Consider the following 22,477-nt stretch of genomic DNA (forward strand, 5'->3'; position numbering starts at 1 on the left):
CAACCAAGCTGCAGTAATTAGAAAAGTATGGAACTGGCACAAAAATAGATGTACAGATCAATGGAACAGAATGGAAAATCCAGAAATAAATCCACAATTATACAGTCAATTCATCTTCAACAGAAGAGGCAAGAATATGCAATGGGGGGAAAAAAACCCTCTCCAAAAAGTGGTTTTGGGAAAACTGGACAGCTCCATGCAAAAGAATAAAGCCAGATGACTTTTTTTATACCATACTAAAAAAAAAAAAAAAAAAAAAAAGAGAGAGAGAGAGAGAGAGACCCTCAGAATGAGTTAAAGACCTAAATGTGAGACCTGAAACCATAAAAATCCTAGAGGAATACACGGATTTGACATCAGCCACAGCATTTTTTTTCTAGATATGTTCTTGAGGCAAGGGAAGCAAAAGTAAAAATAAACTCTTGGGACTACTTCAAATTTAAAAGCTTCTGCACAGAAAAGGAAACACTCAACAAAACTAAAAGATAAACTAGTAAATGGAAGAAGATATTTGCAAAGGACATGCCTGATAAAGAGTTAGTATCTAAAATATATAAAGAACTGATACAACTCAACATATGGGATATGGAATAGAGCAGAGGATCACAGGGACAGGGACAGAAAACCAAATGGGAAGGAATCAGAGAGGGAGACAAACCATGAGAGACTCTTAAAATCTGGGAAATAGACTGAGGGCTGCAGAAAGGGAGGTGGGTAGGGGGATGGAGTAACTTGGTGATGGGCATTAAGGAGGGCATGTGATGTGATGAGCACTGGATGTTATATGCAACTAATGAATCACTGAACATTGCATCAAAAAGAGGAGATTATGCTGAGTGAAATAAGTCAAGCAGAGAGAATCAATTATCATACGGTTTCACTTATTTGTGGAGCATAACAAATAGCATGGAGGACATGGGGAGTTAGAGAGGAGAAAGGAGTTGGGGGAAATTGAAAGGGAAAGTCTCTCTCCATGAGAGACTATGGACTCTAAAAAACAATCTGAGGAGTCTGAAGTGGCTGGGGGGTGGGAGGTTGGGGTACCAGGTGGTGGGTATTATAGAGGGCACGGATTGCATGGAGCACTGGGTGTGGTGAAAAAATAATGAATACTGTTATGCTGAAAATAAATAAAAATAAATAAAAAAAACTAATGATGTATTATATGTTGGCTAAACAAACAAATAAACAAAATAACAACTCAACACCCAAGACAAATAATCCAATTAAAAAATGAGCAGAAGGGGCGCCTGGGTGGCTCAGTGAGTTAAGCCGCTGCCTTCGGCTCAGGTCATGATCTCAGAGTCCTGGGATCGAGTCCCGCATCGGGCTCTCTGCTCAGCAGAGAGCCTGCTTCCCTCTCTCTCTCTGCCTGCCTCTCCATCTACTTGTGATTTCTCTCTGTCAAATAAATAAATAAAATCTAAAAAAAAAAAAAATGAGCAGAAGACATGAACAGACAGTTCTCAGAAGAAGACATCTAGATGGCCAACATATGAAAGGAAAAGATGCTCTGCATCACTAATCATCAGGGAAATGCAGATCAAAACCACAATGACATATCACCTTATAACTGTAAGAATGGCTGAAATAAAAAACAAGTAACAATAAGTGTTGGCAAGGATTAGAGAAAAAGGGACCCTAGTGAATTGTTGGTGGTAATGCAAACTGGTACAGCCACTGTGGAAAACAGTATGAAGATTCCTCAAAAAATTAAAAGAATTACCTTATTATCCAGTAATTCCTCTATTGGGTATTCACTGAAAGAATATGAAAACACTAATAAAAAGAGATATATGCTCCCCATGTTTATTGCAGCATTTGCAATAACCAAATTATAGAAGTAGTCCAAGTGTCCAATGACAGATTAATGGATAAAACCATGGCATATCTCAGATTTGCTGACTTGTTCGTGAACTAACGTGATCTCTACGGAAGAATGTTCCATGTGCACTGAGGAAAATGTGTATTTTGCTGCTGGTGAATGGAATATTTTGTATACATGTGTTAGGTCCATTTGGTCTGCAGTATTGTTTAAAGCATCTGTTTCCCTAATTAGTTTTCTTTCTGGATGTCTATCCATTATCCAAATTTGGGTACTGAAATCCCCTACCTTTATTGCTTTGCCATCTTCTTTTTCCTTCAGTTCTTTCAGTGTCTGCTTCTTATATCTGGGTGTCCTGATAGTGTCTTTGTATTTAAATTGTTATATATTCCTGGAAAATTGAAAATTGTCCTTTATATCTTCTGAGTCACTTTAGGACTATTAGTAATAGTCACTTTAAGACTATTTAGTCTTATAGATGTATGGCCACTCTACTCTCTTCAGGTTATTAATTCACATGGCATATCTTTTTTTCAATTCTTTCACCTTCATCTTATGTGTGTCCTTAAATCTAAAGTGAATCTCTAGAGTCTATTTGAGTAGACACTATATAATTGGATCTTGATTTTTGTGTGCCTTTTTATTGGGGAGTTTAACACACTTACATTACAGTAATTATTGGTAGAAAAGGGAGTATTTTGTTTTCTATCTTGTAGTTGCCCTGTCCCTCATTCTATTCCTGCTGTAGATTTGTGCTTTTGTTCTGCAGATTGTTTTGTAGTAACATGCTTTGATTCCTTACTTTCTTCTGTATCTTCTTTGATAGGTATTTTCTTTATGTTACTAGTGGGCTTACATATAAAATAGTTGTAATGATCCATTTTAATCTAATAATAACTTCAATTGTAAACAAATATGCTATCCTTTTACTTATCTCCCCAACATTTTATTTTATTGATGTCACAATATATATGTATATTTTTATGCATGGATCCCAGTGTGTGGCTTGAACTCATGACCATGAGATCAAGAGTTGGATGCTTAACTGACTGAGCCACCCAAGTGTCCCACAAAATACCTATTTGTATATTAGGTATTCATTAATGTATTTTTATAGTTATTACTATACTTTTATATAGAAATATACAAGTTGTTACCATAAAGTTTCTATATTATAATTCTTTGTCAGAATTAAAATGATTTATAGCCTCCTTGTTATAGTAATGCACAATTCTGAATCACCAGCAAGCTTTACACAGTTGACCTTTGAACAACATGGGGATTAAGGGTGCCAACCCCATGTACAGTTGAAAATCCTAATACAACTTTTGATTCCCCTAAAACTTAACTACTAAGAATCTTCTGCTGATTGGAAGACTTATGATAACATAAACAGTTAATTAACATGTATTTTGAATGTTACATGTATTATATACTATATTCCTATAATGATGTAAGCTAAAGAGTAGACCATGTTATTTAAAAAATCATAAGGAAAAGAAAATACACTTATGGTACCATATGTTTATTTAAAACATCCATATATAACTGTACCCATGCATTTCAATCCCATGTTGTTAAAGGATCAATTGGACTTTCATATGCTTTCCATATTGGTGTTTGGCATCCTTTTGTTCCTACTTGAAGGACTCACTTTAGAATTTCTTTTTAAAAATTTTTAAAGATTTTTTTAAAGTAATCTCTACACTCAATGTGGGGCTCAAACTCACCACCCCAAGATCAAAAGTTGCCATGCTATATGGACTAAGCCAGCTAGGCATCTCTCGCTTTAGAATTTCTTGTAAGGCAAGTCTAGTGGTGATCATTCCCTTAGGTTTTATTTACCTGGGATAGCTTTTTCTTCTTCATATCTGAAGGATAGTTTTACTGGGTATAGTTTTCTGGGTTGGCCATTTTTTCTTTTAGTATTTTTAATACATCAGTCTATCCCTTTTGACCTGCAGTGTTTCTGGTGAGAAATCATTGATTTTATCAGGGTTCCCTTGTACATGACAAGTCATTTTCCTCTCACTGTTTTCAAAATTCTCTCTATGTCTCTGACTTATGACAAGTTGGTTATGTTGCTTTGTGCGGATTTCTTTGGGTTCATTATAGTTGGGAGTTTGTGGGACTTCTTGAATGTGGATATCCATTTCCTTCCCCAGACTGAGAAATTTTTAGCTATTATTTCTTTAAATAAGCTTTCTGACCCATTCTCTCACTTTTTGGGAGTACTATAATGTGTATATTGGTCTATCTGATGGTACCGCATGCATCTCTTAGGCTTTCTTCATTCATTTTCATTCTCTTTCCTTTTTGTTCCTGTGATAGCATGATTTCAGATGACTTGTCTTTGAGTTCACTCATTCTTTCTTCTATTGGCTCAAGCCTGCTCTTGAAATCCTGTACCCAATTACCTAATTTTTCAGTTCAATTATTGTATTCTTCAGCTTTAAAACTGGTTTTAAAAAATTTTTTCTCTTTTTAAAATTTTTTTCATGCATCATTTTATTGAGCTCATTGAACACCTTTATGATAACTGTTTTGAATTCTTTGTCAGTTAATTCATATACCTGTTTCTTTAAGATTGGTTTCTGGAGATTTATCTTGTTCCTTTGTATGTGCCATATTTCCCTGTTTCTTTGTGTGTCTTATACCTTTGTTTTGGGATCTGCACATTTGGAAAAAAAGGGGGGGGGGACTTCTTCTAGACTTTACATCCTGACTTTGTAAAAAAGAAGACACCAATCACCTTGGCTAGGAAACCTGGGGGCTTCTGAAACCTTTTTGTGGATTATGAGACAATTTTTCAATTAGAGAGTTTTGTTGGTTTATTTTAGTTTCTTTTTCAGGACATCATAATCTCTTGCTCCCTCTGGTGTCTGTCTGCAACATTTTAAGTTCTCTGGTTCTGAGCAGCAAGCTGCCCTGCTCTCCTGTTAACAGGGGATACTAGGCATTCAAAGTATGCCAGCTCTCTGTCAGTGTCTTGAGTCAGGTGAGACAGGTTCAAGACCCTTGGGTAGCCCCCCCAAAAGCCAGAATGCCACTCTACTCCTCTCTCCCCTCTTAAGGAGAACCCATGAACTGGGGTATTTTCTGCTAGTGCTGAGTTGTGCTGGTTGGGGAAAGGGGGGGAACACAAGTAAAATGAAACAGTTCTTACTCATTTCAGTGTGGCCATTCTTGGCTTTGAGATTGGCTGGGGGTACTGCAACATATTAATTGTCTTCTGGAATTCTCATAATGGTATTTTGGTCCATATACTGTTTGGTTGGTGTCTCTGTGGGGTAGTGAGGGCTGGGACTTCCTGTTCTGCCACCTTGCTCTTTTTGCTGGTGATTTTATTGCCTTCCAGTGTTCATGTCTGGTCTCCTCAAGGAGACATTTTGAAGCTAGAGACTCATGTTCTGTGCACTGGAAAGATTTAGGCACAGAAAAAAAGGTGCTTAACCATGCTTCTAGAATGGCAGAAGTAATCTGCTTTAACATATTTTAAAACTCTCATGCTTCTTGGAAAATAATACATGTATGTGAGACTTTATCCTAGATCATGTCTATCTCAATGTACCATTTTTACAGGGCTCCCAATAAATTCCCCAAGAACTTATCCCCAAAATCCTACTTTGAATCTCTACTGCAAGGTATACTTTACAGTGCCACCTGTGCTAATTTATCTTTTGTAAAAATCGTAACTCAGAATTGTAGAATTTCTACCCTTCCTCTGAGCATATTGAAATCCAATTTCTTCCCAAAACCTTTCTAATCCTCCAAGTTAGAATTCATTCATTAAATATTTAAGGAGCACCTCTTATGCGCCAGGTACTCTTCTAGGTTGCTTAGGCTCTGTAGCTCTCATTATGTGACATAACTTCTTACAGCTATTCATGTGTGCACATTCTTCCTCTCTTAACTGGGCTTCTGGAGTGAAGGAAATGTGTCCAATTTACCTCTGCAACCCTGGCATCTGTACAGTGCTTTGCACATAATCTATATGAAATACAGGAATGCTAAAACAAAGGCAAAGCAGCTAGACAAAAAAAAAAAAAATTTCTAAACCACCTTAGTTTGTTAAAGAACCAAAACAGGCTGAAGTGCCTCATTATTGGGTATCTTATAAATCCCACCAGATCTCAATTAATTAGCTTCTTTTACGCTTCCTTCTCATCCTTCTGGAAAACGTGTTGATGACTATTTTCTATCCATTACTTACAGGGTACTGCAAATTAATGGTCCATATTTTTGTTACATTAGTATCAAACCAATTATCAAGAAAAATGGAAATGTATTTAAGTGATTTCAAGAAATGTAAAAATCACCATCCCTAGCCATCTCTACCCCATCTCTCCAAATTAGGAAACACAACCTCTTCTCCCAAGTGTCACCAACTGAGTCATAGCAGTACTAGAATTGACAGCTACAGATTAAGAAACCTAAAAGGAACTGTAAAAACCAGGAAGTGCCACGTATAAGGAAAGGAGGAAGAAAATGTGTTTGCCAAACATGTCCCAGGATTACAGCTCTGAACTGAGCAAAATAAACACAGAATATGCCAAAATCCACTGGTTGGGAGATTAAAAGCTATTCTGAGTGTCAAGAAACCATGAGGTCACAAGCAAAGAAATACTACTTAAAGGAAACTAGGGCTTTCAAAGTAGAGGGGGAGCATGGAGCCACTTACAAGCTTCTGGCACATGGTAGACATTTAGTAAATGATAGCTATTATGAAGAGCTAAGGTCTAGTTCAAATGTCCCTCCCTTTGTGATGTGTCAGACTACAAAAGCCCTCCACTGTGCTCCCAATGTAGTTTGTATACGCTGCCATCACAGTGTTTGCTACATCGAATCTGTGTATCTGTTCCCACTCCTAAAATGGGGTTTGCCGGGTGATGGGGATTATAGTCCATGCTTCTCTGGAAGTAGAAATAGTAAGCACTTAATTATTTTTTAACAGTATTTTTAAAAAAGATTTTATTTATTTGAGGGAGCGTGAGAGCAGGAAAAAGAGAGAGGGAGAATGTGTGGGCACAGGCACCAGCAGTGGAGGGGGTAGGTGGGGACGGCAGAGGAAGCGGATGCCCTGAGGAGCAGGGAACCTGTTGCAGGGCTCAATCCTGGGACTCCAGGATTATGACCTGAGCCAAAGGCAGACACTTAACTGACTGAGCCACCCAAGCACCCCAGTAAGCACTTAATTATTAAGTATGAAAATAATAAACTATTTTTCTATGATATCTCCTAATAAGAATGTTTTGAACAGAAAAGACTGAAAAGCTAGAATAGAAGATCCTGTCTGTAAATCTTCTTACCCATCTCTTCACATTTCAAAGGCTTTTTTGTTACCTCTCCTGTTCAAAGTATATAAATGTCTCTTCTTCCATTACAGTATAGAATAAGTTTCACAGAATAAATTCTGCCAGATGATGCAGCATGAAACATAGTGTTTTTTTTTTAATTTTTCACATCTTATTTTATGTCTTATTTTAAAATAATATTAAACTAAGAGATATGGTTCAAAAACAGAGTTCTCTTCACTTAGTACCTCCTACTGTTAACAAATTACAAAACCATACTCTAATTAAAGCAGGAAATTAACTATTCTGTAGACTTAAATGAATTTCCTAGTTTTCCCACTAACGTCCTCTTCCTGGTGTAGGATCCCACATTTCATTTACTTGTCAGTACCTCTTCCAATCTGTGACAGTTCTCCATTCTTTGTCTTCTGTGACATTGACATTTTTGAAAAGTAGCAATTAGTTATTGTATGGAATGTCTCTCAGTTTGGGTTTGAGAGACATAGGTTTGACTCTCAGCTCTGTGACTTTCTTTCTCTGTAGTGTTGGGCAAGCCACTTTCTCTGGGACTCCAGTTTCCTTGTTGGTAAAAGGGATAATACTGACTTTGTGTTTAAGAAAATTAAATGAGGCAATATATATTAAAATATCTGGAATATAAGGCCATACAACAAATAATAAGTCTTTTCTCCTTATCCCTGCCTTTCAACTATATTGAGTAGAACTTTGTGCCAAAATGTCTTATCCGCATTTCAATGCTTTCTTTTACAGATATAACCAAATAAAATTGGCCCTCAAGTGATGACACAGTATCACCATGATAAATAGCCATTGCTGTACTGTTTTAATCAGTTCTAGGTTTGTGACTTTGTTCTCTCTCACTGGCAACCCCTCTCATCTTAGTATGCCTGCCTGGAAGGGCCTCCTCATTCCCTTTCTGATTCTCAGCTTGAGATGCGTGGGGATCCACCACTTCTCTCACATAGTCATCAATGACACACTAAGCCTACTAAGTGTCAGGCACTGTGTTAGGATCCTGGAGAAGATGATAAGTTATCTTCTATCCTTGTTGATTTTATGGTTAATGGGTAGACAGACAATTAAACAGTTAATTCAATGTGATGAATTCTATGAATAATTTAATGCCTAGGAGCACATAAAAATTTCCTAGCCTGGACCTGGGGAGAGTCAGGTTAGGGAACGTTTCATGATGAAGGTGCCATTATGTTTTAGTTAAGGTCTGTAGAATGTACAGAAATTAATCAGAAGGGAGAAAGAAAGATAGCACAAGGCAAGTAGTTTAGAAAGAGGTATTAGAAGTATGTGCTGAGTAAAAGTAAATTGGTTCTGAAAAATAAATCTCTTGTGTTGTAAACTTGTAGCTTAAGAGATGTTTTGTGTCAATACCTCAGGGGCTCAGAAACTTCACCAGGAAACTTCTGGTCCCAGGGCTGTGTTCTGGAGGCTGCAGTTGACAGACCTAAACCTTTGGATATTATACTGAGCTTACCTCTTTCAACATCTGTGAACTGAAGTAAAATTTAAGGCCATAACTGGTTGCTTGTTCCCATTTCAAAAGTATAACAGGTTAGCCCCTTTTTGCCAGAGAAGTTTCTTGCTTCAAAAAACAGTTATCAAGGGCCATCAAAAAGTCCTTTATAAACCACCCTTTTAACTGAGTTGGCAAGAGAAGTTATGAGGCTTTCCTAAGCTTTCTTCCCTCCTACAGCACTCATTCCTGTGGGCTCAGAGGTTTGGCTTGGAGTCCAGCTGACTCTGAAGTCCCAGTCTAACCATGTAAATCTGCGAACTTGGCAAATGTTACAATATATTATCTATTAAATACTGGAACTTAGGAGAATCCAATAAGAGATTTCCAAACTAAGAGGTTTCTTTGCCAGTCCGTAATTTACTCACCCCATCATCTTTACTCTTTTTCATCTAGAGGGTAAATAAGCTAAATTCTTTGAGTTTTCTCCACAGGGAATATTTCTCAAAACTTAACTGCTTCTAACTTAAAGCAGTAATATTACATACCGTCAACTGGTGTATCAGGAGGTCCATTAAGAAGGTAATCTTGTTACTAAACAGAACATCCGTGCAATTTTCTGAGCAGTTATTGCAGGTGAGGTTGTAAACGTTGATTGCATTGCAGAGAGACCTAATGGAGAGAAACACCATTTGTAAAACTTGAGCAGCTCTTCTATACACAGTTTAAAATATGTAAAACGAATGGTACAAAAGCAACAGGCACAAGATGGAAATCATTCTGAGAAAAAAAAAAAAACGCCAAATATTAAGTACAAGGCCCATCAGCTAGATATAAAGGCTTATAATTTTTTATCCAAGGCCAGGTGTTTGTTAGTTAGTTGTCTCTTACTAATTTCTTAGTTACATAGCAGGTAATGGAAATGTATTTAATAGTCTATCTGATAATGTCTTTTTTAATTTAAAATTTACTTAGTTAACATAGGGTGATACAGGTTTCTGGAGTAGAATTTGGTGATTCATCACTTACATACAGCACTCAGTGCTCATCACAAGTGCCCTCTTTGTTAAGAAAGTTTTTTTTTTTTTTTTTAAAGATTTTATTCATTTACTTGAGAGAGAGAGAGATAGTGAGAGACAGCACAAATGGAGAGGAGAGAGAGAAGCAGGCTCCCCACTGAGCAAGGAGCCTGATGAGGGGGTCGATCCCAGGACCCTGAGCCAAAGTCAGATGCCTAACTGACTGAGCCACCCAGGTACCCCCACTATGTTTTTTTAAAGATTTATTTATTTGAGAGAGAGAGAGAGACAGAGCACATGTGTGCACGGGGTTTGGGAGGGAGGTGGGGGAGAAGGAAAGGAGGAGAGAGAGAATTTCCAGTATATTCCCTGCTGCGGGAGGAGCCTGACATGGGACTTAATCCCATTACCCTAAGATCATGACCCGAGTTGAAATCAAGAGTCAGGTGTTCAAACAACTGAGCCACCCAGGCACCCCACAAGTGCCCTCTTTATCACACATCGCCCATCTAGCCCATGCCCACCTCCCTCCCTCCATCAACCCTCAGTTTGTTCTCTAACGTTAAGAGTCTCTTACGGTTTGTTTCTCTCCCCCCCCCCCCCCCCACCACTTCCCATATGTTCATCTGTTTTCTTTCTTGAATTCCACATATGAGTGAGATCATATGGTATTTGTCTTTCTCTGACTCATTTCACTTAACGTAATATACTCTGGCTCCATCCATGTTGCAAATGGTAATAAGAGCTCATTCTTTTTGATCACTGTGTGATATTCCATTGTGTGTGTGTGTGTGTGTGTGTGATATTCCACACACACACACATCTTCTTTATCCATTCATCAGTTGATAATGTCTTAATAATCTAAGGATTAGATACCTATCACCCAGGAACTCTGGACCTGGAACTTTGAATAATACATGAAACAAAAGTCTGTCAAAGCTCCTCTTCCCAGATCTCCTGGTCCCAGATCAAGGCAGATGATGGAAGAAGGGAGAATACATGAGGACAAACTAGATGCTTTCTCTCTAAGAACTGCAGAGTTCTGGGGAGTGAGTACCCCGCCTGCTTAGAGACTGTATGGATAAGGATTCAGAGCACCTCAACACAAGAAAACCTAGAGAGTACAAGAGTCTAAGGTCAAACTGTTCAAATTTATGTTTTCCTCTTAAGGGATAAAACCAATTTACATATGCCATCATTCAAAGAAACTTTTGGAGCTACAAACTCAATGGGCACTCTTCTGGGTACTTTGAAAACTATTTAAAACTAACACTGCCCGAGTGAGCAATGTGGATTCTGGCCTGTCTAAATAAATCTCCTGCTTAAGTCCCAAGTACAAATGAAATAACGTAGTCTATTAGAACAAATCCTATAGGACCATGATCCTACAGGATCAGAAGCATCAATATCACCTGGGAATTTCTTAGAAATGCAAATTCTCGGGACCCACCACAGACCTGCTAAATAAAAACTCAGAGAGTAGAGTCCAGCACTGTGTGCTTTAACAAATTCTGCAGGTAATTCAGATTCACCTTCTAGTAAGAGACCCCCGGCTCTAGAATAGAGGCTCTATAGTTTGAGCATTGGAATCTTTAAAAATACATTCTTGCCTGAGTTCCTCCCCTGAAGATGCCAGCTGGGTGACTTTCAGACATCTGCGTGTTTCAAAAGCTCTATGGGAGCAATTCTGATGTGCGTATAAAGTTAAGAATTGAAGAACCACCATATGAGTATTCATTCACCTAACAAATATCTAAGTGCCTATGATTTTCCAGGCATTGTTAGGTGAAAAAAACAGCCAACCTCTCTGTCCTCATTTGGAAGAGAGAGAGTGAGAAAGCTCCTGTTGTACTTCTGATCATCTGTTTGTCTGATTTGGTTGGACCTTGCTTCATATAATTGATAGGTTCCTGAACTCTGGGCATAAGAGTATAATTGTTAAGAGCAACAGCCCTAGGGTAAGATATATCTAGGTCAGAATGCCAGTTCTGCTGGGGCGCCTGGGTGGCTCAGTGGGTTAAAGCCGCTGCCTTCGGCTCAGGTCATGATCTCAGGGTCCTGGGATCGAGTCCCACATCGGGCTCTCTGCTCAGCAGGAAGCCTGCTTCCTCCTCTCTCTCTCTCTCTCTCTCTCTGCCTGCCTCTCCATCTACTTGTGATCTCTCTCTGTCAAATAAATAAATGAAAAAAAATCTTAAAAAAAAAAAAAAAGAATCCCAGTTCTGCCATTTGAGATTTTAGGAAGCTACATCTTAGCACTGGTAAATCAGTAAATTAACATCTTAGTAAATTAGTAAGTTAACATCTTAGTATCCATTTTATCACATATAAAACCAGGATAATAATATGCAGCCTTCACATAAGCATCATGAATAGTAAATGAGACAATACATGTAAAGTACATAGGAAAGTGCCTGGCACATGGTTAACTATAAGTGATAGGCTTTATTTAAGTTACTAATCTTATTATTTTTGTTATGAATAAGGCACAAATGGAATTTAATAAACTGAGTCAAATTAAAGCATGATATAAAAGTTATTATTCCCAAGATCATGAAGCACATTGTTTCCCAAATGTTTTCCTGGTACACTGGCATGAATGAAAAAAGGACTCTAGGCAGCACGGCAGCAGGAGACTCAATTCTGTCTGGCTTCACTCCATCCCTGAGGCCTGTACAGAAAAACCTGGACCATACTAAACTCATTTATGATAAATTGTTTGGAGGCTCTACTTGGTAAGTACTTCATAAATGTAAATCGGCACCATTTCACTTATCAGATAATATATCTAGATGTTGCTAAAGAGTGCTTTTCTGGGTGCCTGGGTGGCTCAGTGGGTTAAACCTCCACCTTTGGCTCAGGTCATGATCTCAGGGTCCTGGGATCAAGTCCCACATTGAGCTCTCCACTCAGCAGGGAGCCTGCTCCCCACCCCCACTCCCTCTCTGTGCCTCTCTGCCTACTTGTGATCTCTCTCTGTCAAATAAATAAATAAATAAATAACATTTTTTAAAAAAGAGTGCTTTTCTTTTAAATTAAAAAATAACTTGTATTTATGACAAAAATAATTTTTGTTAATTTTATTTTTAAAAAATAGCTTCCACACTCAGCATGGGCGTTGAAGGTGTCACCTTATAAAAATAATTTTCAAAGTAATTGTAATAAATTTGGGAAAGACAAGGACAAAGAAATAGTACAAAACTATCAAGAAGCAATCTGGGGGCATCTAGGTGGTTCAGTGGGTTAAGCCTCTGCCTTCCGCTCAGGTCATGATCTCAGGATCCTGAAATCAAGCCCCACATCAGGCTCTCTGCTCAGCAGGAAGACTGCTTCTCTCCCTTCCTCCCTCCCCACCTGCCTCGCCGTCTACTTGCAATCTCTTTCTCTCTGTCAAATAAGTAAATAAAATCTTTAAAAAAAAATAAAAGAAAGAAGCAATTTGGTATTTGTACTTCTGGTCTTTAATCCCTTACTCACATAAATGTACATTTATTTAACAAATACATAATGAATATTTCTCCAAGACATTTAATATTCTGTAATAATGGTCTTCAGGTTTTGTTGTTTGTTTGTTTTTTAAAGCAGCAGAATGCTTTCCTACTCAGAAGATTAAAAGCTTACAAAATTTGGGGGTGCCTGGCTGGCTCAGTCAGAGGACCATGAGACTCTTGATCTCAGGGTTGTGTATTCGAGCCCCACATTAGGTGTAGAGATTACTTAAATAAAAATAAGCTAAAAACAAAACAAAACTTAAAAAATCCTTGATGCTTAAACCAGAGAACTGATAAAACCAGAGTTGCTCTGACTGAAGCAGCAGTGTGGAAGCCAGGGTCCTACTCTGTTTTCTCCTCTCAAAAAGCCTTGAAAGTTTCTTCAGAGACCTGAGGGTATGTTCCCATGAAGTGCAGTAAAAACTACTGAGCTTTGGGGCACCTGGGTGGCTCAGTGGGTTAAAGCCTCTGCCTTCAGCTCAGGTCATGATCCCAGGGTCCTGGAATCGAGCCCCGAGTCGGGCTCTCTGCTCAGCAGGAAGCCTGCTTCCCTTCCTCTCTCTCTCTGCCTGCCTCTCTGCCTACTTGTGATCTCTGTCTATCAAATAAATAAATAAAATCTTAAAAAAAAAACCCCAAAACTACTGAGCTCTGATGTAATATAATTTAGCTTTGTAGCTTTTTGACTAGGAATGAAAACCATAGTACAGTATGCACAAGAAAGGGTATATGGTGAAAACCATCTCCCTCTTATGTCCTTCAGCCACCCAATTTCCCACTTTAGAAATTACCATGGTTACTAGCTTACATATTCCTCCAGGCATAATCTATGCATTCTGAAGAGTATTACTCTAAATACACACAGTGGGACTGTGCTACTTTATTTGATTTCCTGATCTCTGATCTGTACTGGTTCTGTGGTTTCCTGGGTGTGAGACACAGCTGTGTAATGTTATTTATTTATTTATTTATTTATTTTATTGATTTTTAAATTTTTTATAAACATATATTTTTACCCCCAGGGGTACAGGTCTGTGAATCACCGGGTTTACACACTTCACAGCACTCATTTCCTTTCCAACTTGTGCTGGCCTCAGAGGAGCAGTGCCTCCAGTGGATATGTTTGGTATTGTTCTGGAGTCAACACAGAGGCCTACAATGGCTTCCAACAATTTAAAAAAAAAAAAAAAATTTTTTTTTTTATAAACATGTATTTTTATCCCCAGGGGTACAGGTCTGTGAATCACACTTCACAGCACTCACCAAAGCACATACCCTCCCCAATGTCCATAATCCCACCCCCCTTCTCCTAACCCTCCTCCCCCCAGTAACCCTCAGTTTGTTTTGTGAGATTAAGAGTCACTTATGGTTTGTCTCCCTCCCAATCCCATCTTGTTTCATTGATTCTTCTCCTACACACTTAAGCCCCCATGTTGCATCACCACTTCCTCATATCAGGGAGATCATATGATAGTTGTCTTTCTCTGCTTGACTTATTTCACTAAGCATGATACGCTCTAGTTCCATCCACGTTGTCGCAAATGGCAAGATTTCATTTCTTTTGATGGCTGCATAGTATTCCATTGTGTATATATACCACATCTTCTTGATCCATTCATCTGTTGATGGACATCTAGGTTCTTTCCATAGTTTGGCTATTGTGGACATTGCTGCTATAAACATTCGGGTGCATGTGCCCCTTCAGATCACTACATTTGTATCTTTAGGGTAAATACCCAGTAGTGCAATTGCTGGGTCATAGGGCAGTTCTATTTTCAACATTTTGAGGAACCTCCATGCTGTCTTCCAGAGTGGTTGCACCAGCTTGCATTCCCAGAAACAGTGTAGGAGGGTTCCCCTTTCTCCGCATCCTCACCAGCATCTGTCATTTCCTGACTTGTTGATTTTGCCATTCTGACTGGTGTGAGGTGATATCTCATTGTGGTTTTGATTTGTATTTCCCTGATGCCGAGTGATATGGAGCACTTTTTCATGTGTCTGTTGGCCATCTGGATGTCTTCTTTGCAGAAATGTCTGTTATGTCCTCTGCCCATTTCTTGATTGGATTATTTGTTCTTTGGGTGTTGAGTTTGTTAAGTTCTTTATAGATTTTGGACACTAGTCCTTTATCTGATAGGTCGTTTGCAAATATCTTCTCCCATTCTGTCAGTTGTCTTTTGATTTTGTTAACGGTTTCCTTTGCTGTGCAAAGCTTTTGATCTTGATGAAATCCCAATAGTTCATTTTTGCCCTTGCTTCCCTTGCCTTTGGCGATGTTCCTAGGAAGATGTTGCTGTGGCAGCTTCCAACAATTTTACAAGCATCTAGTATTTTAAATTTCCTTTCTGAGAAATACTGCACAATTTTAAAAGGATGAACAGTGTTATACTAAGGATATAACATTTTTCCCCACAATTAATCCCTTACTATTTCTGTTTTCAACTTTCACTGTTACAAATAATGCTATTTTAATAGTCTTTTAGTTACAAGTCACAGGAAGAAAGCTCTGGTTGACTTAAATAGAAAGGAAATTAAATGATAGGCTATTGGGTATATTGTAAGATTTAGAAAACACACAGGCACTAAAGTTACATGGCCAGGACCAATACCAATTCATACACTACTATACAGATCTGATGAAAAAACCAGCGGGCACCATATGCCACAGCTTGAACTTACACTGTGAGTTTGGATGCCAGCTGCAGCTGTCTCTAATTGTCCAAAGAAGAGAGGTTGGGATCTCCTTACTCCTCTACCCTTACTTTTTTTTTTTTTTTAATATATATATTTGTTTATTTTACCCTTATTTTCTACTCCTTACTTACCAGCTTCAGAGTGGAAGCCTGGAATATGTATACTGGGTTGTGAAGCTTAGGTCTCATGACTATATCTTAGACACAATGAAAACTGGGCAGCAATTCTCAGGTACTACGGGGGAGGGCCACCTTATATGCTTGGGAACTCAGCAGACATAGGATATGCTCAATGGTAAAACTTGTGCTCATTATAGCTATACCAAAAATATTATTCTAGTTCCTTGGGATAAATTTCCAGTAATAATAATTTGGGTAAAAAGATAAGAACATTTTAAAGATTTTTGACTGACAACTGACAAAATTCCTCATCAGAAAAAAAATATTTTAAACTGATTTATCCTCCCAGAAAAACTTTCTCCATGCCTTTACCAAAACTGGATTATCTCATTAAAAAATCTTTACCATTTTGACAGCTAAAAATAATATTCTTAAAGATTACATTTCTTTTATTACTAGTATGATTAAAGACCTTTACATGTGCTTATTGGCCATGCGTATCTATATTTTTTTGAATTGTCACTGTGTACCTTTTACCCATTTTTCTATTGGGGGAGGTTTGTGTTTTTCTTACTGACTTATAAGGCTCTTTACCAATAATAAAGATGTTAACATTTGATCACTGTATGTTGAAAATAAATATTCCAATTTGCTGTTTATCTGAACTTAGTTTTGTCATAAAGAATGTTTTCATTTTTATTGGATGAAATCTGTCAAACTTTCCTTGAGTGTATCTGAGTTTTGTGTCAGACTTAGAAGGATTTTCCACTTCATGATTTTAAAAGTATTCTTTTAAATTTACTTTTGGTACTTCCATAGATTTCACATTTAAACTCATGATATAAAATTGATTGTGGGATAAGGTATAAGGGAGGGATTTATTAGATTTTTTTTCAAAATGAAGTTGCCATTCATACTCATCTTTTTATTAATTATTCTTATCCTCTAAACATTTTTTACTGGAGGTTTTTATCTTTTACTCAACGATTTAGAAGGGTTCTCTCATAAATATAGCAAAGGGTTAATTCATTTTGTTAGTATTTTTTCCAGTTTATCCACTGCCTTTCATTTTGCTGTTTTTTTTTTTTAATGTATGGAAGTGAAACAATTTTATGTAGTCTAATGATTTTTTTCTTTGTAGTTTTATTTTTTTGTCCCTTCCCTTGATTGTTTAATAAGTTCTTATTCCAAAATGAGATGGGGTAGCTATACATTTGTACCCAACCCTTTGTATTTATTTTTTCCTGAATTATCACTGTGTGTAGTAATTTTAGGGTTTTGTAATTCACTAGCAAATCATTTGGAATTTATTTTGGCATATGATGAGAGCCAGAAGCTAAATTTACCATCCCCCCTCCTTTAATAGGTTATTGAAAAATTCACCTTTTCTCTACTGGCTTGAAATGGTATCTTTATCGTAACTAAATACAAGACATATTCCCCGGTTTCCTACTCTAATTGATAATTTTGTCAGGCATTGTGCCATATTATATGGTTTTGAGTATTGTAGCTTTATAGTAGGATTAAAATATAAAATTATAGATCCCTAAAGACTAAAACAAATGAGGGTATTACATTTAGATTACCTATGGAATCTTAAAGCTCTATAATTGTATCTTATTTTTTGCTTTTGTTTTGATCTATAAATTTTATAAACTTGATTTTTAATTTCTTTTTTCTGTTTTATTCAAGAAACACAACTTGTCTACAGTCATTTGTAGAATATCATAAAGCATACCCATACATATCATAAAACATGCCCATAAAAAACACAAGGTATAAGATTTTGTCCTAATGCTTTCTGTACTTTAAAGAAAATGTATTTCCTGGTAAATTGTGGAATGTGCACTTATATAATCTTTTGCTCACAAAACTCCCCCAAGAAACTTCTACAAAGAAACTACTTTTTGATGAGAAAAAAGGGGGGGAACCAAAAATCTCAAGGTCAGGAAAAACTTGTCCACTCAGTAAAACTTGTTTGAAAGACAACCTCTATTTGAAAAGCACCTGTCTTGGAAAGATCACTTCTTTGAACCCAGCCTGGGTGGTCTGCTCAAGGAGCTTTCCCTGTAATTTAAAACTCAAATGACTAGAAGCACTTTTAAACATCAAACAGAAAGCCCCAGATTTTAAAAGTATCTTCTGAGAAGACATTAAAATCTTACTGTCCATTCTGTCAAAAGTACACTGTGGCTGGGCTGAGATAAGGGCTTTGTGTCCCAAAAGATCACAACTACATGAATGAGTCTTACGTCAGGAAGTCTTCTCATTGAAGACCTTGCCTCTGAAAAACAGAGGACAGAAAAGGAATCACAAAACTGGGTATTTCGGCAATAACTACAGTAACACATTTAGATACAAAAAGGACAGTGGTAGAAAACAAGTGTAGTACAACTCAGACATTAAGATTAGTACTTATATATGATGACATAGTTAAACAGAAAAGCCCCAGGTGGTTGTAGCCTAAGAGGATTTGATAATATAACTTAGGAAGTACATAGTTTACTTTATATCCTTATGCAGTTTGCAGTGGTTAAGACTTTCGGAAAATACTGTTCACCAAAATCCACCGTCTTACACCTGTGTCAAGACAGCAGACATTTAAAAACAATTGCCATGGGCATTTTAAAACTGGAGCCCCAGCACATATTGTAACTTACCAAATTCCTTTGGTTTGCATTAAGCATTTAATAAATGATATGTAATCACACACACAGGGGAGAGTGAATGACTACGTTTCTGCAGAGCAAAATTCTGTGCCAAGTAGGCACAGCAAGTCCCAGAGTCCCATCAAGAGAGCTGCAAAGAGCAACTTGGAATTTTCATCAATTACTCTTTTACCCTGATGTAGATAAGTGTGGAAAAGTGACAGATCCTCAGAAAACACAGATAATGGTTAGCAAATGACACAGAATTAGCCTGACGCAGGGCCTGATCTCACGACCCTTAGATCATGACCTAAGCCGAACCCAAGAGTCAGTTGTTTAACTGACTGAGCCACCCAGGCACCCCTAAGGTAATTTATTTCAATAGTATTAAAAAGAGCTATCTGAAACTAGGGAGATCCAACTGCAGGTAGAATTCTAATGCCCTGGGGCGCATGGGTGGCTCACTGGGGTTAAAGCCTCTGCCTTCCACTCAGGTCATGATCCCAGAGTCCTGGGATCGAGCCCTGCGTTGGGCTCTCTGCTCAGCGGGGAGACTGCCTCCCCCTCTCTCTGCCTGCCTCTCTGCCTATTTGTGATCTCTGCCTGTCAAATGCCTTAACTGGACTCACCAAGTGAGTGGCTGCCCACAGAATGAAGCCTGTAACCTAGGTCTGGCCTTGCACAGAGTGGCCCACCTGAGAACCACAGGTGCCAATTCTTGAGGCAGAAAACGGAGATTCCTGTCGAACCACTGAGAACTCTATTCCATTACACGATTACTCTAAGTTACTTCTGGATGAGGTACTTTTTTTTTTTTTTCTTTAAAGATATTTATTTATTTATTCGAGAGAGAGAGAGATAGCAAGAGAGAGCACAAGTGGTGGGGAGAAGGAGAAGCAGGCTCCCTGCCGAGCAGGGAGCCCAATGCAGGGCTTGATCCAGGACCCCAGGATCCCGGCCCAAGCCAATGGCATACGCTTTACCAACTGAGCCACCCCAGCACCCCTCTTCTAGATAAGGTCCTTGCCTGATTCCTCCTCTTTGGAGCCATCACAGTATATGGTACCAAGTTGATTGAGCACAGAGATGTCTAATGAAGGGGCAACTGTCTTCCTTGTTTCAAGCAGAATATATAAGAATATACAACTATGGACTATATTAACACCTTAGTTACCTACACTTTCTACTATTCTATTTTTAAAACAGTCACCAGAATGAGTAGAAGTAGGAATCATGCACCTACTTAAAGATAAAATATCTTATGAATGCATAGTGATATTTCAAATTCAAAACAGGATTAAGGGATTTTTTTCCTCTTTAATCTCTTCTATATAATCATAGCTCTCTATCTTTTCTTTGGCACTGAAAATCTTGGCCCTCATAGGCATCAAGGATGACAGAAACAGAGTATCTGTTAGGTACTCATTTGTATTATGCTACAACACACAAGAGTTTCAGAAACACAAAATTAATAGTACCACCACTAATTATAATTACTAAAAACAGTTAAAACATATTTTGGCATATGCCGTATGCATTCCTCACCTCTAATGAGGTTATATTAGCTACACTATCAGATTATCAGCTACACTATGGTCATTTCCTAACATACATTCCCTCTTAATCTGTTTTCTTTCGGCAGTATTTATTGCCATGACCCATGCTGCCTGACCCAGTGATGGGCATAAGGGAAATGGTAAAAGTTAGTCTCTACCCTGGAGGGAGCACCTAGTCTCCTGGGGAAGCCTCAAAAGGCACAGAAGTTTCCTGCTGAGAGACAGTCTGCAGATGGCCACAAGATGGAGGTCAGGGAAAGCTCCCTGAAGAAGGTCTAACCAGACCCTGGGAGCCCTGAAAGGTCATGTGTGTCTGGGTCCACTTGCAGGACGGAGGCTGATGGGAGGTCCTATGTGAAGCAGTACCACGTAATCCATAAGAACCATGAGGCGGTGCCCACCAACTTTTTTCAAGGTGTTGATCCTGGAGGAGGCAGCAGGCAGGCAGAGTGAACTCCATTCCCCATGTGATGACTGATGTAGGTATGGATTATTCAATTTTGACATTCTTGTGTCCACAGAAAAGGTGAACTTGTGACAGAATTTGGGAAGGCTTTTTTTGCAGTGGGTAAGGGGACATGTGGATCAGCATGAGCCACGGATGAAGAGGAAACGTGGCACTGTGAAGACTAGTCTAAACTCATACTGCCTTTCTTGCTCTTGCTCCATCTGTCTGTTGCCACAACATGTGGGATGGGTGGGGCTAGTGAGGGAGCCAACATTCAGGAACAGCAAATCTCAGCTCAAGATGGGGGTTCTTCAAGGGACGTTAATAATGCTGTTGACCAAATGATCTTCACTGTGGAGATATATATGATATAGGCTCTACACTTCAGTTTGCATTAAAACTCAATGTAATCATCACAGAGGATTCTGCACTGCTTATCACAGTCTACCACATATTTTGATAAAACCAAAATTAATTTTTTAAAAGATTTATTTATTTGACAGGAAGAGATCACAAGTAGGCAGAGAGGCAGGCAGAGGGAGAGGAAGGGAAGCAGGCTCCTGGGTGAGCAGAAAGACCGATGTGGGGCTCAATCCCAGGACCCTGGGATCATGACCTGAGCTGAAGGCAGAGGCTTTAACCCACTGAGCCACCCAGGTGGCCCCCAAAATTAATTTTTAAATTAAACTATTTTCCTTATTAAAATGATGCCCAGAGCAAGGAGTAAGAAACCTTCAACTAGATGTATTATTGCAAGGGTTTCTTTTTTTAATTGGTCAATTTGGTACAATAAGAATTGGCAATTTAATTATTCCACAGAGACATATTCTAATTTTAGATGGGAAAATCATATATATCTTAAGTACCGACCTAATTAAACTTTCTTCATTTCCTAAAATTAACCTCCCACTGAGAAGGTGTTATGTTTCAAAGATTAGAATAATACATTTAAAAATGTAGGGTGGGCATCACATTAAAACATTAATTCTAAAGTCTAGGGCTAACTCTGTCTTGTCTAGTAACAAGACAGTTACCATTAGCCAGTCTTCAGATATGTTCGTAAGAAGGATCTGGTTATGTAATTTTAAATTCACAATTAAACATGTGGGCCCTGGAGAAGACCCCAGGTGGTTTGCAGTGTTAAACAGCAGATTAAAGTCTACAAAACTAATTTCTTTACTTTAATCTTATTAGTGGTACAACAGCTGTCAACTGTAACCATCTCTGTGCAGCCTTTGAGACACAAACAAAATGTCTCAATATGTCAAATGGAGAAGAGTATTTATCAATCACTATGGCTAATTTGCAAAACAATTTTTTACCTTTATTGTCTTAGGGAAAGTTATTTACTTTTATTAAACCTTGATCTAAAAATAGATATTTAGAATTATACTAAGAATCCTGCTTAGAAATAAGGAGTTACTAACAATGGGCTGTCTTCCAGATTTCACTTACAGTGGCAAATACCATCTTTTTTTTTTTTTAAGATTTTATTTATTTATTTGACAGAGAGAGAGATCACAAGTAGGCAGAGAGGAAGGCAGAGAGAGAGGGGGGGGGGAAACAGGCTCCCCGCTGAGCAGAGAGCCTGATGTGGGGCTCGATCCCAGGACCCTGAGATCATGATCTGAGCCAAAAGCAGCGGCTTAATCCACTGAGCCACTCAGGCACCCACAAATACCATCTTATTAACACTTCCTGAGGGCTATCATGTAGTGGACACAGGAGGTAGCATGTGGTTTCCAACTGCAGAATATCTCTATCAGTTACTGATGGCAAGTAAACACTATGAGAAATTTACTCCATGTGTGCCACCTGATTTAAGTTCTGAAAAGGGTGTTTAAGGAAACAAAGAAATGTTAGGTTTCTTTTTTCAACTTCATTGCTAGATCT

The 22,477-nt window shown here is 38.2% G+C and overlaps 1 protein-coding gene across 1 annotated transcript in view; it reads right to left on the reverse strand.

The window, feature by feature from the left end:
* SCAPER (S-phase cyclin A associated protein in the ER) overlaps positions 1-22,477 on the reverse strand; it is a 519,522-nt gene that overhangs the window by 137,312 nt on the left and 359,733 nt on the right. The window contains exon 25 of the mRNA XM_059372064.1: positions 9,157-9,280. Within this exon, the coding sequence (XP_059228047.1) occupies positions 9,157-9,280 (124 nt within the window). The remainder of the gene's footprint in view (positions 1-9,156; positions 9,281-22,477) is intronic.

Source organism: Mustela nigripes, chromosome 13, assembly GCF_022355385.1.
Source record: "Mustela nigripes isolate SB6536 chromosome 13, MUSNIG.SB6536, whole genome shotgun sequence".
NCBI lineage: Eukaryota > Metazoa > Chordata > Mammalia > Carnivora > Mustelidae > Mustela > Mustela nigripes.